This window comes from Lactuca saligna, chromosome 7 (genome assembly GCF_052625555.1).
Source record: "Lactuca saligna cultivar CGN05327 chromosome 7, ASM5262555v1, whole genome shotgun sequence".
NCBI lineage: Eukaryota > Viridiplantae > Streptophyta > Magnoliopsida > Asterales > Asteraceae > Lactuca > Lactuca saligna.
In genome coordinates this window covers 139,718,389-139,738,340 of record NC_136423.1, presented here as the reverse complement: position 1 = coordinate 139,738,340, position 19,952 = coordinate 139,718,389, and the positions used below count along the sequence as shown (strand labels likewise).

General features: G+C 34.7%; 1 protein-coding gene across 1 annotated transcript; it reads left to right on the top strand.

The window, feature by feature from the left end:
• Positions 1 to 2,685: 2,685 nt before the first annotated feature.
• LOC145003893 (small ribosomal subunit protein uS14z/uS14y/uS14x) lies at positions 2,686 to 3,676 on the top strand. Its single transcript, XM_078962799.1, has 3 exons — positions 2,686 to 2,845; positions 3,294 to 3,393; positions 3,479 to 3,676. The coding sequence occupies exons 1-3, from the start codon at positions 2,784 to 2,786 to the stop codon at positions 3,485 to 3,487; spliced, it is 171 nt and encodes a 56-aa protein (XP_078818925.1). The 5' UTR covers positions 2,686 to 2,783; the 3' UTR covers positions 3,488 to 3,676.
• The last annotated feature ends 16,276 nt before the right edge of the window (positions 3,677 to 19,952 follow it).

Here is a 19,952-nt window from a genome sequence, read left to right as displayed (position 1 = left end):
AAACGAGATATACAGGAATGGAATCTTACTTTATTATCTTTCGTCTGTTAAAATTCATTTTCAACCTTTCAACTTTTATGATATATTCATTTTCTTTGCATGTTATTCAATCGATTATCTTTAATAATAAAGAAATTGATTTGATGCTTTATTTTCTTCCATTATTACATATATATATATATATATATATATATATATATAATACGATCGATCGATCAATTGAAATCATTCAAAATTCCATCTCTCACATATCTACGTAAACATATCTATAACCATTGAATCATATGACGGATTTTCAGACTAATCAATTTTTTTTTTTTTTTTTTTTTTTTTTTTTTTTTTTTTTTTTTTTTTTAGTTTTAGTATACTAATACGTTGACATAATTATCATGCTGAGCATGTATGTATTTTATTTGTCAGATGTTTAGCACCCGTGAAAATCTGAAGGAATGGGTTGACAACGTGGCATGAATTCTCGGATATGTGGTCATTACAAAAAGATCAAAACCGAAAACAAGTGGTGGCTATGTTTCAAGAATCATTTTAGTTTGTGATCGGAGTGGTGTGTATAAAGGTACAAATACATGAGGCAGAAATAAGACAGATGATTTTTGGACCTTGAAAGTTATAAATGGTGAACATAATCATGACCCTACAATGTATATGGAGTGTCATGAATTTTCAAGATGGCTGACTGCAGATGAGCGTTGTATGGTGGAAGACATGACAGATAATGATGTTCGTCCACGTAATATTCTTTCGGCATTGAAGAGTCAAAATGAACACAATGTAAGCATAATATAAACCATTTATAATGCACGAGAAAAATATCGATCACAAATGCGTGCAGGTCGAAGCAAAATGCAAGTTGTATTCGAAATTTTGTTGTTAAAATGATATATATATATATATATATATATATATATATATATATATATATATAGGTCGAAGCGAAATGCAAGTTGTATTCGAAATTTTGTTGTTAAAATGATATATATATATATATATATGTGTGTGTGTGTGTGTGTATGATACATATGATACGACAAATGAGTTAAAAGGCTTGTTTTTTGTTCATCAGACATCATTCAATATATTGTGTGCATTTTCATAAGTGTTAATGATGGATGCTACATATAAGACAAACAAGTATAACATGTTTTTTATTGAAATTGTTGGCGTCACTTCAACAAACAACACATTTTCCATAGCTTTCGTGCTTACAGACAAAAAGAAAGAGGCAAATTATACTTGGGCATTAAATCGTCTAAGGACCACATTGGGTGGATACGATGGGGCATATGTAATCGTCACATATAGAGAATTAGCTTTAATGAATGCATGTGTAAATGTATTCCCCGAATCGTATTTAGCAGAAGTATTTCTTCCAATACGTTTAAACATACAGTTAATTTGTTCTCATTCTTCATCTGATCATCAACTAATCCATCACGAATTTTTTCTCAATCCTAGATTTGTTCTGAGGATTCATTGACCTTTTTGAAGGACTGGAAAATCTAAAAATCAATAACGTATAGAAATTGATTAAAAATTAAGAATAAGATGAACCCAATTTGGCGATAAAAACGATGTCAAAATATAGGATCTTTGATGAAAAGGGAAATTATACCAGGTGGGTTGTTTGATGATGATAGAACTCGTTCGTCTACTTTGCTACTTCACTCAGTTGTACATATCTTTCTAAGTATTTGTATGTGTTTCTCTCTCTAAAATCTTTAGTTAAGTGTTAGAGAGAGAAAGAAAAGGTTGGTTTGGCTGTTTGGTTATGAGTGTTTGGAAGATTTACAGTGTCGTTGCAGTAGCCGTGGTTGCTGTTGCAACAATGTCGACACGAAGACGAAACATGTGGGAAATCAAGGATTGAAGTCATTGGAGAATGATGGGGTTGTGGGGGGATATTCCAACCACCTGTCTCTCTTACTCCTAGTCCCGCTAAGAAGCAAAAGGAAGGTCGTCTCGGTAACCCAGTCGAAGTTTATGATGGTAGGGATGACACTTGCATCATACTCTATAAATGAAAAGAGCATACCAGAGTAATGGCTGGTGATGCAGAGCACATAAATATCCATAATTGAAAATCCAAAATCAAAAGTGATGTTAGTAAGAGGCGACGAAGACGAACCGAAACCCTTTGGAGGTGGCGACACTAAGTCGATCTAGACTTCAGACCTTTTGGAGAGAAGAATACATTTCCAAGGAGTCCAATGGAAGAATATTGTAGAAACAAAGCGGCTGCCGTAGCCGAAAGATAATAGGAAAAGAAGATGTATCATGTACACACACATGGAATTTAAATGAGAGAGTGGTCGAGGCGTAACAACTGTCAGTCGGAAAACTTAGTTGATGGAAAAGGATGATATGGCAAACAAACAAAAATACGAAAATAAACACGTAGATGGTAGGGGCAGGTCTGAAGACACATGTAATCCACTATACAAAATAAAGAATAGCATAAATGCATAAACCGTAAAAATAATAAAAATAATAATAATAATAATAATAATAATAATAAAAATCAGCCAGATATTTAGGGAAGAAAAAGAAAAAAATAAGCCAATAAAATCAATGTATTCACCTAGAGTTCTAAATTAATCTATGTATATAATTATAAAATAGTTTATTAGAAAACGGTCACACAACCCATAAGCAACCCATTAGGGTTTGACCGAACTCACAGTATAAATACTATTTTCCTTACAATTTCCAAACCCTAAACACATTAGCTGCCGCTATTACAACGATCTTCTCAGCATCAGATTCAAATGGGGCACTCAAACGTCTGGAACTCTCACCCTAAGACCTATGGTCCTGGTTCTCGCACCTGGTAAACCCTAATACTCTCACCATCGTTGTTATCTGTTTATCCATGTTTCCCTTTTCAATTCTGTTAACTTCCTACGAAATCCTCGTATTCTCTTGTTTATATGCGTGATAGATTCTTCGATTGAATCCGGAATTCCATGGCGTGAATTAGAAACTGTTTTAATACGAGAAATTGGTAATCTATACCCATTAACAACTGTGAAAAGTTAGATGCAATCGACTCTAGTTATAGAACATTCGAGTAGGTTCAATCCTAGTTATTTGTTGATTCGAAGAACGAATAACGATTAGGGTTTTCGTAAGAATTTGTAGTCTTTGCAAAGCTTGTAGCTTTTTTTCTGAATTGGGTCTTAATCAATCATCTCATCATGAAAGTTTTATGAAGATAATCACTTCTAAAAAGGGTTTTAAGAAATACAGATTATTGATTATCATTACATTGTTTGCAGCCGTGTGTGTGGGAACTCCCATGGCTTGATCCGGAAATATGGACTTATGTGCTGCAGACAGTGTTTTCACAGCAATGCCAAGGAAATTGGTTTCATTAAGGTATGAAGAAAGTCTTTTCAACTTTTTTTGAATTTCTAAAGCCTATAAAGTTGAATTTGTGTTGATTTTTATCTCATTTTTGCAGTATCGCTAAGGAGTTTTGAAGGGTTATCAGTTGATCATTTATGATAATGCCCAATTGAAAGAAAGATGGTGTTTTTTGGTTACAATTGTAGTATCTAAATTGTCTTTTGTTTTGTGTCTTTGGGATTACTTTGAATGTAGTTGGATTTTTATAAAACCCCTTTAATTATTTACATGATAATTTTCTTGTGAACATCAAGATCATGTGTGTTTGGTTTCATTTAATCTTAGTTACTTGATTGTGTCTAATATCTCTGGTTAGTCTAACAAAATCCACTTAGAAAGTTGTTTACTCGTTATTCTAATAAAACTCTTGTGTTTGTAACACAAGATGAATCTATTTAGTTATAGCAAAGCCATTTAATTCGAAAGCAATTATCACAGTTCTTACAATTACACTTGGGGTAAAAAGTAAAGTACTTAGTTTGTTTTAGTGTTGGGGTAAAAAGTAAAGTACTTAGTTTGTTTTAGTGTTGGGGATGCTCTTCCAACATACGATTTGCACTTGATGCAATAAAATAAGATTTGCACTTTGACTCAATAAAATGAGTGACACATGGCATATTGCATACTATTAATTAAGATGTATATTAGAGTGATAAACTTTTTTTTTTTAGGTCAGTTAGGCACATTTCAAGTATAGACTGAATTATGAGATGGGTCAATGCTTGCTGATCAAGTTAGCCCAAATTGGGCCTTATCAAACAAGCCGCTCAGACCAAGTTAGCCAAAAAGTGCTGATTTGAACGGTCAATTATGTATCACACACCCTCATAATTTGTTATAGAAATGGTCATTAATTCCATTCTGAGTCTTGAGCATTATCGGCAGTGAGTTTCGATTCCAATATGAAGTTTGACTTTTTGAGTCATAATCTCTCTCCATTTAGTTAATTGTGGGCATTAGAATCTTATATTAGCCATGTAGTTGTATATCTTATTTTGATTTTACATGATGATTATGTATGGGACATTTTGGGCTAACTTAGTTGTGAGAAAAGATTTTTTTTTTTTTTTAATTTTTTATCTTTTTAGAAACAAAATTTGATAATTTATATTTACATCCATATATTTATAACTAAGCATCTAACTTTTTTTTAATAATAAAGTGTAAAACACTTGCAATTATATTCGAGTTTGTGGGATTTCTCAACTACCTGATCATCATCTTTATGTGGCTATGCAGAATTTTTATTACTATCTTCATATTCTGACATTGTTTACGATTAAATTTTTTTAGTATTACTTGCACTTAAATTTGATTTTGAGAAATTTTCTGGATCTTTCCGTAGTTTTGATGAGGTGGAGTCAGTGGAGAAGTTTCATGATTAGTTGACATTTCAGGACATCAACATGAATATATAACATCTTGTTAGCCCAATTTCTTTTTTTTTTTCTTTTTTTTTTTCTTTTTTTTGAAATTAATGACTTCGTCTTCTCAACCGCACCAAGTTTTTTGAGTTTTTTGAGGTGGAGTCAAATGGATAAGTTTCATGTTTAGTTGACATTTGGTGTGTATATATATATATATATATATATATATATATATATATATATATATATATATATATATATATATATATATATATATATATATATATATATATATATATATATATATATAAAAGTTCAATTGAAAACCATAACTATTGGTTCTTCAAGGAACCAAATTTTTTTTCAATTTCTAAACATTATTTTTTTTTGAAAAAAAATCTAAAAATATCTAAATTCATATATTAATATTGTGAATGTGAAAAATATTTTTTGGGTTGACCGTGTGAATCCGGATTCATGTTGTGAATTTTCACAAATTCACATTGTGAATTTGACGTAAAAAAAATCGAATTTGATATCACTAGAAAAAGGATAAAAAGTTATGAATTTCTGTATTTTTAGTTTTTTATTTGATAAAAAATAAGTTCTAAAAGTTGAAAAAAAGATTGGTTCCTTGGTTAATTATGGTTTTCTATTGAATCTCACATTTTATATATATATATATATATATATATATATATATATATATATATATATATATATATATATATATATATATATATATATATATATATATATATATATATATATATATATGGAAAAGTTCAGTAGAGAACCATATATATATAGTATTTTTTTGAAAAGGAAAATAACGTAACGACCCTACTACCCTACAATGTATTACGATTTTGCCTATAAAGTTCCTAAAGTTATTTTCATGTCTTTTAAGGGAACAAAATGGTTTTTGTCGGGTCGATTTGATCACTTTGGACAAAATGAAGAGGTAACTTAGTTATCCCTTTGCTACATAGAACTTGACTAATCACTCTTGGTTCATATGACCTCTCTCTCTCTCTCTCATGGTGTCCTAGAACTCTATGTAAACCTGCAACTTACTCCATATTTTTTTCTTACAAACTATCAAAATGGTGCAATCATACTCGAACGAAATTGTTTCCATGAGAAACAAAGTCATTTTCATCAACAAATTCTTGTGCTCTTCGATCTTTAACCTCAATTTCAGATCTTTTTTTTTTTATTATTTTTTTATTTTTTATAATAATATTTTAGTTCATATGTGTGTTATTAAGCCTAGATTTTAAGAACAAACCCAAATTTGATCTTCATCGTCTTAATGAAAAATCAAGTCTGATCTTCATCTTGTTCATCAATGCCCAAGTTATCTTTGTCACCCCTCCCTCTCCGAACCCATGTGTAACATCCCAAAAATTAAGAGGTAAAAATATCCTTTTTTAACATAACCAAAACACCCCTTATCTTTTATTCAAACGTTCAAAAGTATTTCATAATAAATGAATCATCAGAGTACAATCCCAAAATCGTCATATTGCAGAAACATGGGTGGATATGCTGCGATCAAGTCGGGCCCTTCCTTTTCGAACCGGAGGTACCTGATAACATAACCGTAAAACTATAAGCACAAAGCTTAGTGAGTTTCCCCAAAATATCACATACCATACATACCGTTGGGTCTAGCCCTCACATTGGGCCCAACCTACATATTGGGCCCAACCCATCAATATGGGCCTAGCCCTACCAAACCAATGGGCCTAACCCGATCATACAATGAAAAAGTCATAGAGTGAGCTATCCATTCCTAAACTATGGGCCTATCCCAACATACTAATTAGCCTACCCCAACATACAAAGTAAAAGTCACAAAGACAAATAGCATAACATAACCTAGTGGACCAATATTGGTGCCTTCTACCCATGAGTACAGTGAGGAGACTCACATTGATTCGTTGATAACCAAATAACTGTTTGGGTCGCTGAACAGGATAACCTTGCACTAACTAATATTAAATACAACCTTAATTAATAATTAACCCGATAACCCAAAATCCAAGGCACACTCCATAATACAACTTCCTAAAGGGTAAAAGACCATTTTTACCATTCCCAAAACTAGTCCAAGAACTCATGGCCCAAACCCCAAAAGGCACAAGGCCCAATTGGAACTTCTACGTAGTACGCCCCGTGTACCAGGAGGGTACGCCCTATGTACTTACCCATGAAGCACAAGGTACAAGCTGTCTATGCACAAAACTAGCATTATGCTGAGCGTACTTCTACGTACGCCCAACGTACTCATCAGAGGCCCATAATCAGAAACAAGCTCTTAATGGTTAAGACAAAAGCATCCAAACACTTATCTTGACCCTAAATCATGTCTTAACATGTAAAGTTGACAACTTTACTCCTTTGCATGACTTAATGGGACCAAATCCTTGTTTTTATCCATTTTAAGAGCACCAACTCATGCATGCATCAACAAGAACATTCAAGATGACATGTTTATGAATTAACAACTCAATAAGGACCAAATATGAGGCTCAAAGGTCCTGGAGTAGCTCCTACTCACAAGATCAACAACCTTAGGACCAAAACATGGAAAAACACCACCCAAAGCTAGATCTATACTAGAGAGACATAAAGTTTGAAGCTTTATACTCCTGGTACGCCCAACGTACTCCATGAGGCATTCGCGACTTCCCTACCTAGTACACCCAACGTACTCCTAAGTACGCCTAACGTGCTAGGCTAAGCCCTTAAACCACCAAATTTCTGAAAGCCATAACTTCTTCATTCTAAGTCTGATTCCGATGATCCTTATATCCACGGAAAGGCAACGAGAAGATCCACACTTCTATGAAATCACCATTTCCTTAAAACTTCTCGAACTAAAATTCAAAATTCATAAAAGGTCTGAACTACCAATTTACGGTTACACCCTTGGGCTCCAAGTCACAAACCAAACTCACGGATCATCTAAGGTCCCGTTTGATTGTTCCTGACTGAGAAAGAGCTGACTGGGAAATGTCTGCCTGGGTAAGAAATGCTGAATGAGTAAGAAACCATGATGTTTGATTGTACATCTGACTTAATGTTCTAACTGATGAAAAATGACCATTTTACCCTTCTACGCTATACAACAATGGATGAAGTTGTTGAAAAATTATAAAAATGCACTAAAGATAATCAAATTTAATTGCTCTACTCATTTAAAATATTTTTCTTCAATCTTCTTGCCTTATATCATTTATCAAGATAAACATTAAAAACAGAATAAATTCCGAAAAAACACAATTCTCATTTCAATATGACCTAATTATGATATAATAGTCGTAGCCTATTTCTTGTTGGGTTTCGTCTTTGAAACCGAAGTCACAGCCACCTGTGGGTTTGGATGCTTTTCAGCTTCACTTGGATCCAACCACTTGAGAGGATGTTTGTTAAAAAAGGGCCAATTAAGAATTATAATCAAAGATGTCAAAATCACCCCCAGCATACAATATCAACATCAGTTGAAATGAACCTACAACATAACTTGTTATAAATGTTGCAACTGCAAATACCACCAGTAATATCTGCATCAATTGCTCTGCTACCTTCTGTCCTTGCCAATCTATCTATTTACCCAAGGGTATTATCGGAATTAAAAAATATATAAGGTGTAATTGGAGTCATACAACTACCTTCACTAGTAAATAGAAGGATTTAGGGCAAGGAGTAAGCAATTGCTCTGCTACCTTCAACAGTAAATTCATTTTTATCAGTTTTGTACATGTAATTGAAATCGGAGTCAATCAGCTGCAAAGGAGTAAGCAAAAGGACAATCATAAGGTGAAATCGAACACAATGAGCATTTAGGGCAAGGAGCTTTGATCGGCTGGAGAAGAAAAGAACAACAGAAGCATACCTGATAGACGAGGAAGGAGCTTCGACCGGCGATTGAAAGAGGAAGAAATAGGTCGATGTTGCTTGCTGGAGAAGAGGAATCGCTGAAAGGGGAGAAGAAAGGGCACCGATGGAAACTTTTCTCCTCTTCTCAGTTAGCTGATTTCCAACTTTTTTCTCAATCAGCTATAGATTTCTGAATCAGACACACATAAAGTGTTTATCAAACACAAATAGCTGAGCGAGTCAGCCAAAATGGTCTGAGCCGACTCAGTCAGACCAATATCAAACACAACCTAACGTACATTACCCACATCCAAATGGATCTAAATCTCTATTTCCTAAAGGCCCTAAGCCTTATGATAACCAATCTATGGCTCATGGCCCCAAATTAGGAAACGATTCGGAATAGGGTGTTACACCATGCCCATCTGATTTCCGACAACACCAAAATTGAGATACCTCATCTTCTCCACCCTATTTCGTCTCTTTCTCCATTTGAAACACTGAGCTTCTGATGAAAACCATATCAAGAACACAAAAAAATCTGAGCAAACCTATTTTAGTTTATTGAAAACCACATACAACCTTGATTTTGACTGCAATAGAAAACAAAGAGATTGAAGAAGTCAACAAAAAGGATATTACCAGATAATTTAATGTAATAATTTTCGAAACCCATCTGAATTTCTTCACGAAATCGCATAAATTTGGTACCAAACCAAGAATATAAGCAAGAAAGTGTGAAATCATAATTTTCACAAAACCTTATCATTATACGTTCAAAAACGATGAATAAAAAGATCACATGTCCTTCACAAAATTAGCAATACCCAAATCGTTTACCCATTATCCATCAACAATAAACACATAGAACAGAAAGGAAACATACATTTATGAACCCAAATCTAAATTTATTGACAAGAATTTAACTGGAAAGATGAAAAAGGAAGGAACTTTACCTCGAAGAACAGCACCACAACCACCACACTGATAAGCTGCATATTCAGTGACCTCAAGGAATAGATTTTCACATTTGGGGCAACGAACTAACCAGACTTTTGCTAGATTGTGTAACATCTAGAAAATTCATAAAAATTTTAAACTTTTTCAAACATTCCAAAACCATCCATTTTTTACAAATTGTTTTCAAAATAATCCAACATCAAAGTTTTCCCAGAAATCACAACATGACAAATGAAGGGGTGCACGATCAAGCCTTCGCCTTTCCGTAATCTTCCAAAGTACCTGAAACAATATCCACAACTGTAAGCCTGAAGCTTAGTAATTTCCCCCAAAATACCCGCACAATAATAACACACATATAATAACAGCATACTATGGGCCCAATCAACCATCTGGTTGGAATGCCCTAGGGCCTCAACCATCGGGTTGGAATGCCAACATACTATGGGTCCAATCATCTATTGGGTTGGAATGCGAACATACTATGGGTTCAATCATCCACAGGATGGAATACCCTCGGCCCTCAACCATCGGGTTGGAATGCCAACACACTATGGGTCCAATCATCTATCGGGATGGAATACCCCAACCATCAGTCAAACATGTGCACATATATCAGATGATATCGATCTAATAGACCACTACAACGTAGCAACATTCTGTCTACCAGGATACCGATCTAACATATCATAACAACATATGCATAACAGAACACCAATCCACTAGGTCGACATTGGTGCCTTCGAACCGCAAGTATAGTGAGGAAAACTCACCTCAAAAGTAGCACTGACTGACAAGATCCGACTCTCGAATCACAGCTCCGAACTAAATTGCGTACAACCATCATGTGACTAATTTCATTAAATTACCAAATTACCAAAAATACCCTTAAAGTCAAACTTGGTCAACCTTGGTCAAAATTAGAGTCAACAGTCAAGGTCAAGAGTCCATGTTGACCCAACTCGTCGAGTGCATCTACTGACTCGTTGAGTTCCCTCAGAATTAAGAAAACCGCGAAAACCCGAGTCAACTCGTCGAGTTCGTATAGTGTCCAGATGATCAAGGAAACCCCGAGTCAACTTGCCGAGTTGGCAGAGAAAATCTTCGATTTTTCCTTGTCTTAATAATTCAACCATCTCCTAAGCAAGTCTAATGCTACAAACTATAGATCTGGTCCCCTAGGACTGAGATACAACATAAAGTTGCTAACTTTATGTCCATGCATGGCATTAAAGGAGCTAAAACACTCACACGTAGCTTAATAAGGGGTTTAGGGCATGAAGGAGGGACAATACTTTGATAAAGCTTGGAACTTTAGGCTCAAAGAGCCACAAAACATCTAGATCTGAAGTAGCAATTCAAACAATGCATCGTTCCAAGAATGACTCCAGTATGGACCAAGAATAACAATATCTTTTCATAAAAGTAGATATAAAAAAATAAGAGGCCAAGGTATCGACTTTATACCTCAAAATGGTTGCCACATCAGAGTAAACACCGGATCTACGACCTCTCCCTTCAGCCAACTTCTTCAAGCTTCTTGTTCCTTCCAAAATAGCACCATAAATCACTCTCTAAGCTCCCACACACACAATGAGGGAAAAAGCACGAAATAGGGTTTTCTCTGGACAAGGAGGTGATGAAGGAGGCCAATAATGAGAGTTAAGGCCTTTAAATATGGTGAATACCCTAAAAATTAGGATTTTTATGTATAGCCTTCAACTCATCGAGTTGGGGCCTTCCAACTCATCGAGTAGATATTGAAAGATACGCGGACATTATATACTCTACACGACGAGTTGGAGCCTTCCAACTCATCGAGTTGCCCTAAAAATATAAATAATAAGCTTTAAATTCATACTTGAAGATTGGGATGTTACAGATTGTCATACATTTTTGGGAGGATGGATAAAGGATATGAAGAAGGTGATTGTACTCTTTGCGTCCATGAGAGCGAGAGCGAGAGAGAGAGAGAGAGAGAGAGAGAGAGAGATGTGTATTTAATTTATTTTTTAATTAACAAAAAGCCACCTGCGTCTATTAACCTGCTAAAAAAGGTTAAGGGGACTAGATGAAGAGGTCACTACACACTTTGTTCCCTTAAAAGGCTCGAAATAACTTTAGAGACTGAATGAGCAAAGTCAAAGTATATAGTAGGTTCGTTGCGTCGTTTTCCCTTTTTGAAATCAATGACTATGTTCCCAACCGCCTTAAGTGTAGGATGTCTTTATATATTCCCAACCATCCTAAGTTCCCCGTTTGTTTCAAGTAGTAACGATGAGGTGGAGTCAAGTAGATATGTTCCATGCTTAGTTGTTATTTGGAGACTTAAATATGAATGAAAAACATTTTGTTAACCCAAGTCTAAGTGTTTTTTTTTTTAAATCAATGATTGTCTTCTCAACCGCTCCAAGTGTAGGCCGTCTATATGAATCAGTTTCACAAGGTCTTAAGTTCAGGTGTGATATGGTACACAGATGAGGGGACTGATATGGTGATGACGTGACGTGACACATCGACGACCAAAAGAAGGATGTATATTTCATAGTTGCACGTGCATGCACTAGATAATATCCAAAAGATCATTTTATGTATATGTTTTGCTTATGATTTTTTTTAAAACTTAGTGCTTATTTTTTATACAAAAAAAAAAAAAAAAACTAAATATATCAAAATTCATAAGTTTTTTTTGTCTTTTAAAAATAGACATCCACATCGATGTATGTGTGTGTCTATATATATATATATATATATATGTTTAGCTCGTTCATACTGACATGTGAATCTAGACATTATCTAATTTATAAAATTATAAATTTTTTCAACTCGTTCAAATTCACATTCTGAATCAAACTTTTTGTTAGTTTTAGCTCGTTTAGATTTAGATTCACGTTATGAATGTGAATATTAACTATTTTTTTATATTCATAATGTGAATATGAATGAGGTGAAATGAAAAATAAATAGTTCAAAGTCACAATACAAATCTGATCAAGTGGAAATTAAAAAATAGTTCATATTCATAATGTGGATAATTGTAAACCATAACAAACTGAACCATTTTTTTTAATAAACTAGATACTGTTTAGATCCACATGTGAATCTAAAACTTAAAAAAAATTATATATTGATATGAATGTCTATAATAGAGGACAAAAAAACAAACATTAAAAAAATGTGTGTTTTTTTCTACAAACTAGTACATATACGTGCAACTAATAAACATACTAATAGGCTTTCTAGGTTATAATTCAAAGCATGAGGTGAAATAACATAACCATTAAGTTCACATGCAACCTATTTGAACATCAAAAACCCTAAGGAGTCCCTACTATAATAGAAAATTACAAGGGATTAGGGTTTACATACCTTTTGATTATTATAGCTAATAATTAAAGCAATTCCTTTCTTCGAATGTCTTGGAAAGCAAGCACCATAAATCTAATGCCTCTAATGGTTTGTACCCAAACTCTAACAATTAGAACACTTGACGAGAGAGAGGAGAGGGAGTAGAAAATTTGGTTATTTCTTTGGTATAAGTGATGGACGGAAGTGAGGACTACTAAGGGTCGTATTTTTTGTTGATAGGAAACCATATAAACCCTAATTTAAAATAAAATAATATTATTTAAAATTCAGAATTATCCAATTTCCTAATTATCCACATTATCTACATGTAGCATTCTAGAAATCCTAGAGGCTTAACCAAAACTCAGCCAACTGTAGGAAGATTCTACAATTCTTTTCTTGTTCAAATATCGAACAATTACAGCTTAAATCATTGCACTTTTAATTAATCCAATTAATCTAAAAAATAATTACAATTAATTTCTGATTAAATATTAATTAAATAATACTATTTATAATTAACATATCAATCTCATAATATATTAATAAATTATTTATTTTTATTTATTAATCATATAATAAATCATTAAATCATCATTTCTCTCTAAAAGCCATTCTAGTCAATTACAAGTTTTTAAGGGCAACCTAAAAGGACTTTACTTATAATTTAAGTATATACCAATTTAGTTTTTGGCTTAGACACCTTAAGCCAACAGTCTTCCACTTGGATAGTCTATAACTACAATTGCAAGTATCTTCTAAATTAAACATCAAAGTGTGCTTTCCGAAGCAACTACCGAAGTCTAATCCAATCGAACATTGACCCTTAGTGATCAAATATTCCTTCGTTCTTTACGATATCATATGGACATGAGACATAGATTACAATCAATCTTTTGTCAAAAAGTTTGTTTCCTGATTTCTTGATTTGTGATGATGTCATTAGACTACTAATTGAACACATCAATTTAGTCTTGGATGGGTCCAACACTATAATGTTAACACCAAATCACCGAGGGGCCGAAAGATATCATTTTTCATGTTATGACAAAAGGGACGAATAAGCTTTAACTTATATACTTGTATCGTTTGCTCACCAAATCATACATGACACTACGTTTTATAACATCACGTTACTGATGCGTTTTCGCAATACCAATGTATGTTTTATAACATCATAATACGAGGTTTAAATATTAATTATCTAAATTAAAATTTTAATAAATTAAAATTTCAACCAAATATGTTTGAATATTTATCTTTTAATTAAACAATTAATTAAATTAATTTAAATCAATTAGGGATTAAATAATTATTTTCTATTAGACAATTAATAAAATAATTCAAATTTAATCCTAATCCAAACCCTTCTTTTGGTTAATCAGTTTTTAATTATTTACATTTAAAGGCATTTAAAATCATAATTAAGGAAACAAGATAAACCCTAAAGGAACTCTGCATTTTTGAAAATAGGTTCAGGAGGCTACGGTTTCAAGAAACCTTAGCAAAGTCGAAAATCCAAGGCCTTTAGGGTTTAATTTCTATTGCAACACCGTAAATTTTCAAACCAAAATTTTCATTTTCAAACACAAATAAACACGTCACATTTCTCATAAATATAAAGTATCAACATCAACACATATTTCAAAAATTGTTTATTACAAATCCAGGATCCTCCAAAAACATATCTCCAATGCGAGTGTGTGTATAACTAAGTCGGGGCCTTCCCGCGATCCTCGGAAGTACCTGAAACACATAACACATAAGATGGTAATCACGAAGCTTAATGAGTTCCCCAAAATACCATACACATCACATTAGCCACTTGAGGCTAACTCAATACGACTATCCGGTCAATGTGTTCCAGTGGAGACCCTTCGGTCTCACAAATCGGGTGGACCCTCGAGTCCTAACTCAATAAGCTCATAATAATAATGCTCAACATAAATCACAAAGACATAATGAAGAATATCACAATACACAGACAAGCACATAAGACATCTCGGTCACACAGAGATACCACTCATGGTAAGTATAGTGAGAAGACTCACCTCGCAAGAAATCAGATAATCTCGAACTCAAATCACCGGTCTAGCCTCCGCCTAACACATAAGACAATTATCCCTAATTAATCATGTCTCTCAAGAAGCTACACTAACCCTTCTACAAACTCACAGAAGGGTAAAAGACCATTTTACCCCTCAATGGCCTTAATAGTCCACAAATTGACCAAACCCTAAAAGTCAACCAAAAGTCAACGGCAGAGAGTACGGTGCGCGTACCAACTCTCTACGTTGGGCATACTCTGCTGTCATCCATGCATTGGGGATGCTCGACCCCTACGCTGCATGTACTGGGATTACGCCCATTGTACGTCCCAGTTTCACTCTTTCCACTCATTCGGTCTTAATCAGTTAAGACCTTGGCTCATATCACAAATCTGGACTCCTTAATAGCTCTTACTCCATATAGTTAGTGACTTTAAGCCTTTGCAAGGCTTATATGGTCACAAATACACAAAACATCCACTCTCTTATCTCAAAAAGCTCATATCTCATGCATGGATTGATTCCAACGTCCAAGACTGGATTTTTATGACACTTCACCACTAAATACACTCAAAGGGGGTTGATCATAGTCTCTGGAGTACAATATCTCATAAAGTCTCCAACTTTTGGGACAAAACCCTAAAATACTCTACATGATGCACAAAACAAAAGAGTGAGAAAGCTTGAAGCTTTATACCTGTATATGAAGCTCCCAACATAGGTATGCTCAGATCCAAGGGCCTGGACTCTCACTCCTTCTTCTCCAAAGCTTCTCCTTCTCTTCAAGAACAAAGAAAGACTCTCAAGGCTCTCAAATGCACTCACAAGATCTAAGAATAAAAGCTAGGGTTTAGGAGTGTTTGTTGTCTGAGAATGGTGGCTAGGAATGAGGCCATCATATCCTTTATATAGGGGACTCACCCTAAATTAGGGTTTTCACTCTGGGCCTAGTACGTCCAGCGTACTAGGTGACTTCCATGTCAAAAGCATGCACATGAGTACGATGAGCGTACACTCATGTACGCCCCGCATACTCATTCACCAACTTTTCTCAAAAAGGGCTAAAATGGATAAGTACTCAAAAGACCAAGGGTTACAAGGTATACCTGGACTTGGGATGTTAAATCTATAAACCCTAATTTTGATATAATCATTATTATACATAATCAAATGATTAACTATGGATGATTGATAGGTTTTCTAGGTTATAACTCAAAGCATGAGGCGAAATAACTCAACCCTTAAGTTCACATGAAACCTATTTGGATTTAAGTTTTTTAAAAGTTTGTATCGATTAAATACACTTCAAGTATTAAGAACAAAAGCACAACTAATCTAAACAAATAAAGAACATGAGGTAAAGAGCACAAGATGTTCTCCAAAATTGTCTTTCACTAAGAAAACGGGTTTGTTACAAGAACGGTCACAAAGACGATCAACGATACCAAGCCATAAAGATAAATTAGGGTTTCACCCTAATATTGAATATATACTTGTGACATCCCCATTTTCACGGCCATAAAAGACCAATTTGTTTATGCTTATTTAAAAATAGGGATGAGCAAAAGGACCGAACCGTCCGGAACCGGCCCGAACCGGACCGGAACCGGGAACCGGCTTCGGCCAAAATCAAGAACCGAACCGGCCCGGCGGTTCTATCGGTCCGGTTCTACCGGTTCCCGGTTCCTACCGGTTCTTGTCGTGTCTTCAAATGTTGGAACTGGTCATTGAAAAATAGCATCATACAGTTCCGGTTTTTGCCGGTTCTACCGGTTCCGGTTATATTGGTTCCGGTTCCTACCGGATCCCGGTTCCAAAAATCTACAAAAATAACGTCCCGGTCCCGGCCCGACCGGTTCCATCGGGCTACGGTTCCGGTGCCGGTTCCGGTTCCGGTACCGGTTCCGGCCGGTTCCCCGGTCCATTTGCCCATCCCTATTTAAAAATCAAAGTATCCTTTTTGAAAAATAGTATTCCGGAATTTGTTCCCATAAAACATGATAATGATATTATCAAAGCATTTCCAAAGAAATGTATTTTATTTATATTAAAACATTGGTATGTCATCGTCAATACAATTGCATAAGCATAACGAAATATTACAAGCCTTACAGTAATTAAACTAGTGGCCTAATACTCCTTGAATCTCTCGGTACAATGTATCTTTTATTTAGCCACCTATGATACAATAAACTGAGTGGGTCAGGTTGGGAAACCTAGTGAGTACATACGGATTTCATTCCCAAAATGTGATAATTATATATAACTTAATCCTGCAAATCCAACTATTATCATTAATACTTATATATCATATCTCTAAAACAATTTATCTCATCCCCTTGACTCCCACGTATAGATCCTATACAACGATATTACAAGATCTAGCCTAAATGATCAATATGAACAACAAACTGACGATGTTGCTTTGGAAATTCCCTGACAGCAAACGAGGAACAATAAATACATCAAATGAGGGGAATGGATAAAGTTTCACCACGAACCTATGTTTGTAAAACAACACGACAATCAACTATGGGCCTTCCGGTTCTTCTTTAACTCGTCCACCTAGTCTGGCCTACATACTTTCTCTCAACGATGCAATACTCATTCGTTTATTGTTAACTAGAGGGCTCCTTGAAAGAATTGGCAGGACTGCTGGTTGTTGGTTAACATCGACTTGATTGATCATGGCTATCCTCATGTGACCATCTCTTCGGACCGGTCACCTCAGCTATCAGGCGCTAGTTTGTATGTGGTTGAAGCATTGAAAGGGATTTGCTTCAACGAGGAAGATTGGCAGGACTACATCCTGGTCGCGGCAGTAGTCAGGGTATATATGTATGGAAAATAGTATATATATATATATATATATATATATATATATATATATATATATAGACACAGTAGATAATTATGAGATCTAAAAGGTATAATTATCAAATAGAAAATTAAATGAAGATAAAAGGTAAAATACCTAAGGTTAATGCGTTAGTGAGATGATATTATTCATCCTTAGCCTAATTAAATTCGGCTACCTCGAACATGTAATCGTTAATCATGAGAGTGCTAGAAAGATACCTATAGATCTATACGAGTATTGACACCACCACCTGCGATTGCTAGCTACAATCACAACAAGATAACTTTCTTATTAATCACTATTCGACGTCCGATGAAGCGTCATGGCAAGGAATCACTAGTCAAACAACATCGATTATGGGTGATCATGGTAATACATTACAACCATCTTAGAGATTCGACAACCAAGAGGGTGCGCCTTAGAGTGGTAGAGAAAATATGAAAAATCCTAAAAGATAATAAGATATGATCGATAAATATCCTACAAAATATAGTAAATTAGGATTAGTAAAATATCCTAAAATGTTAGTAAGCTAGGGTTAATAATATATTTTAAGAAATGTTTTTCTAAAAGAAAAAGGATTCTTGATTTAATACAACAAAATAAAGTAGAAAACTATAAAAACTTGTGAACTCACCAACATTATGTTGACGTTTTCAAGATACATGTATTCTTAGGGAGATAAGTGTGGAGGATAGTCGTGCCAAGGAGGAGGTCTTCAAGGAAGCTTACTAGAGTTTATATCCGTCAGTTTTTTTTTTTTTTTTTTTTTTTTTTTTTTTTTTTGTTTTGTTTTGTTTCTAGTTATGTCCAATATGTGTGATTGATCTACTAAACAATGTAATCCCAAATAAATTATAATAAATAAAGTATCGTTTGTGTTATACTTTTATATATATATATATATATATATATATATATATATATATATATATATATATATATATATATATATATATGCCTCGATCATATATCCCTACATCGCACGGCCCGACGTTTTCACTGCTGGTTGGGTGCAACATCCCAAAAATACAGTCCAAAAATTTCATTTTAATTCATTAATGAAAACCGTAAGTATCATTCATCATATAAAAGTCATACATCATGTATTTATAAAATATCATAACATCTGTCACTATAACAAAATCGTATGCCAAAACATTAGAGTGAATCATCCCAGGCTAAAAGTATGGTGTGTGTCATGCAGTCATCCCGAGCTCTTCCCCATTACTAGCAGAAGTCTCAAAAACCAAAACTGAAAACTGTAAGCACAAAGCTTAGTGAGTCTCCCCAAACTACCACATATCATACATATAGTCACATAAAAGCATACATCGGGCCTTAACCGTTACATCGAGCCCCACCCGACATCAGACTGAAGTACGACATCCGGCCCCGCCAAACATTAAACCAAAGTTTGGCATCGGGCCTCACCCGACATTAGATCGAAGTCCGATATACATATCACATATCAACATGTATATAACATAAACATATAGACATTCCTCGGGCTTGCTCCGACATCAGACCGAAGCCCACAACATATAAACATAACATATAAGCTAGAAATTCCTCGGGCTTTCCCCAACATCGGGTCGAAGCTCGGAACATATAAAGAAACACATGAATGAATCACAAAGACATCAAACATACAAACATTCCTCGGGCTTTCCCGGTATCGGACCAAAGTCTGGAAACATATAACCTACATCGGGCTAACCCCGACATCGGATCTAAGTCCGACATATGCTAACATACATAAACGGGCCGACATTGGTGCCTTTGACCTGTTGCTATTGGAGGAAAACTCACATCGCAAGCTAGTTGTGAAATCTCGTGTGAGGAATCTCTAACGACTATTACGACCACTCCCGACTATCATTATCACAATAACAGTTAGTCATAAACTGATAATCCTTCTTAAGGTAAAATGACCATCTTACCTCTGGTCAAAGTCAACGTTTTAGTCAAAGTCAACATTCTGGGTTGACTCAACTCGCCGAGTTGCTCCATCTACTCGCCGAGTTCAATAAGTCAAAACCCTGAAATCGCGATCCA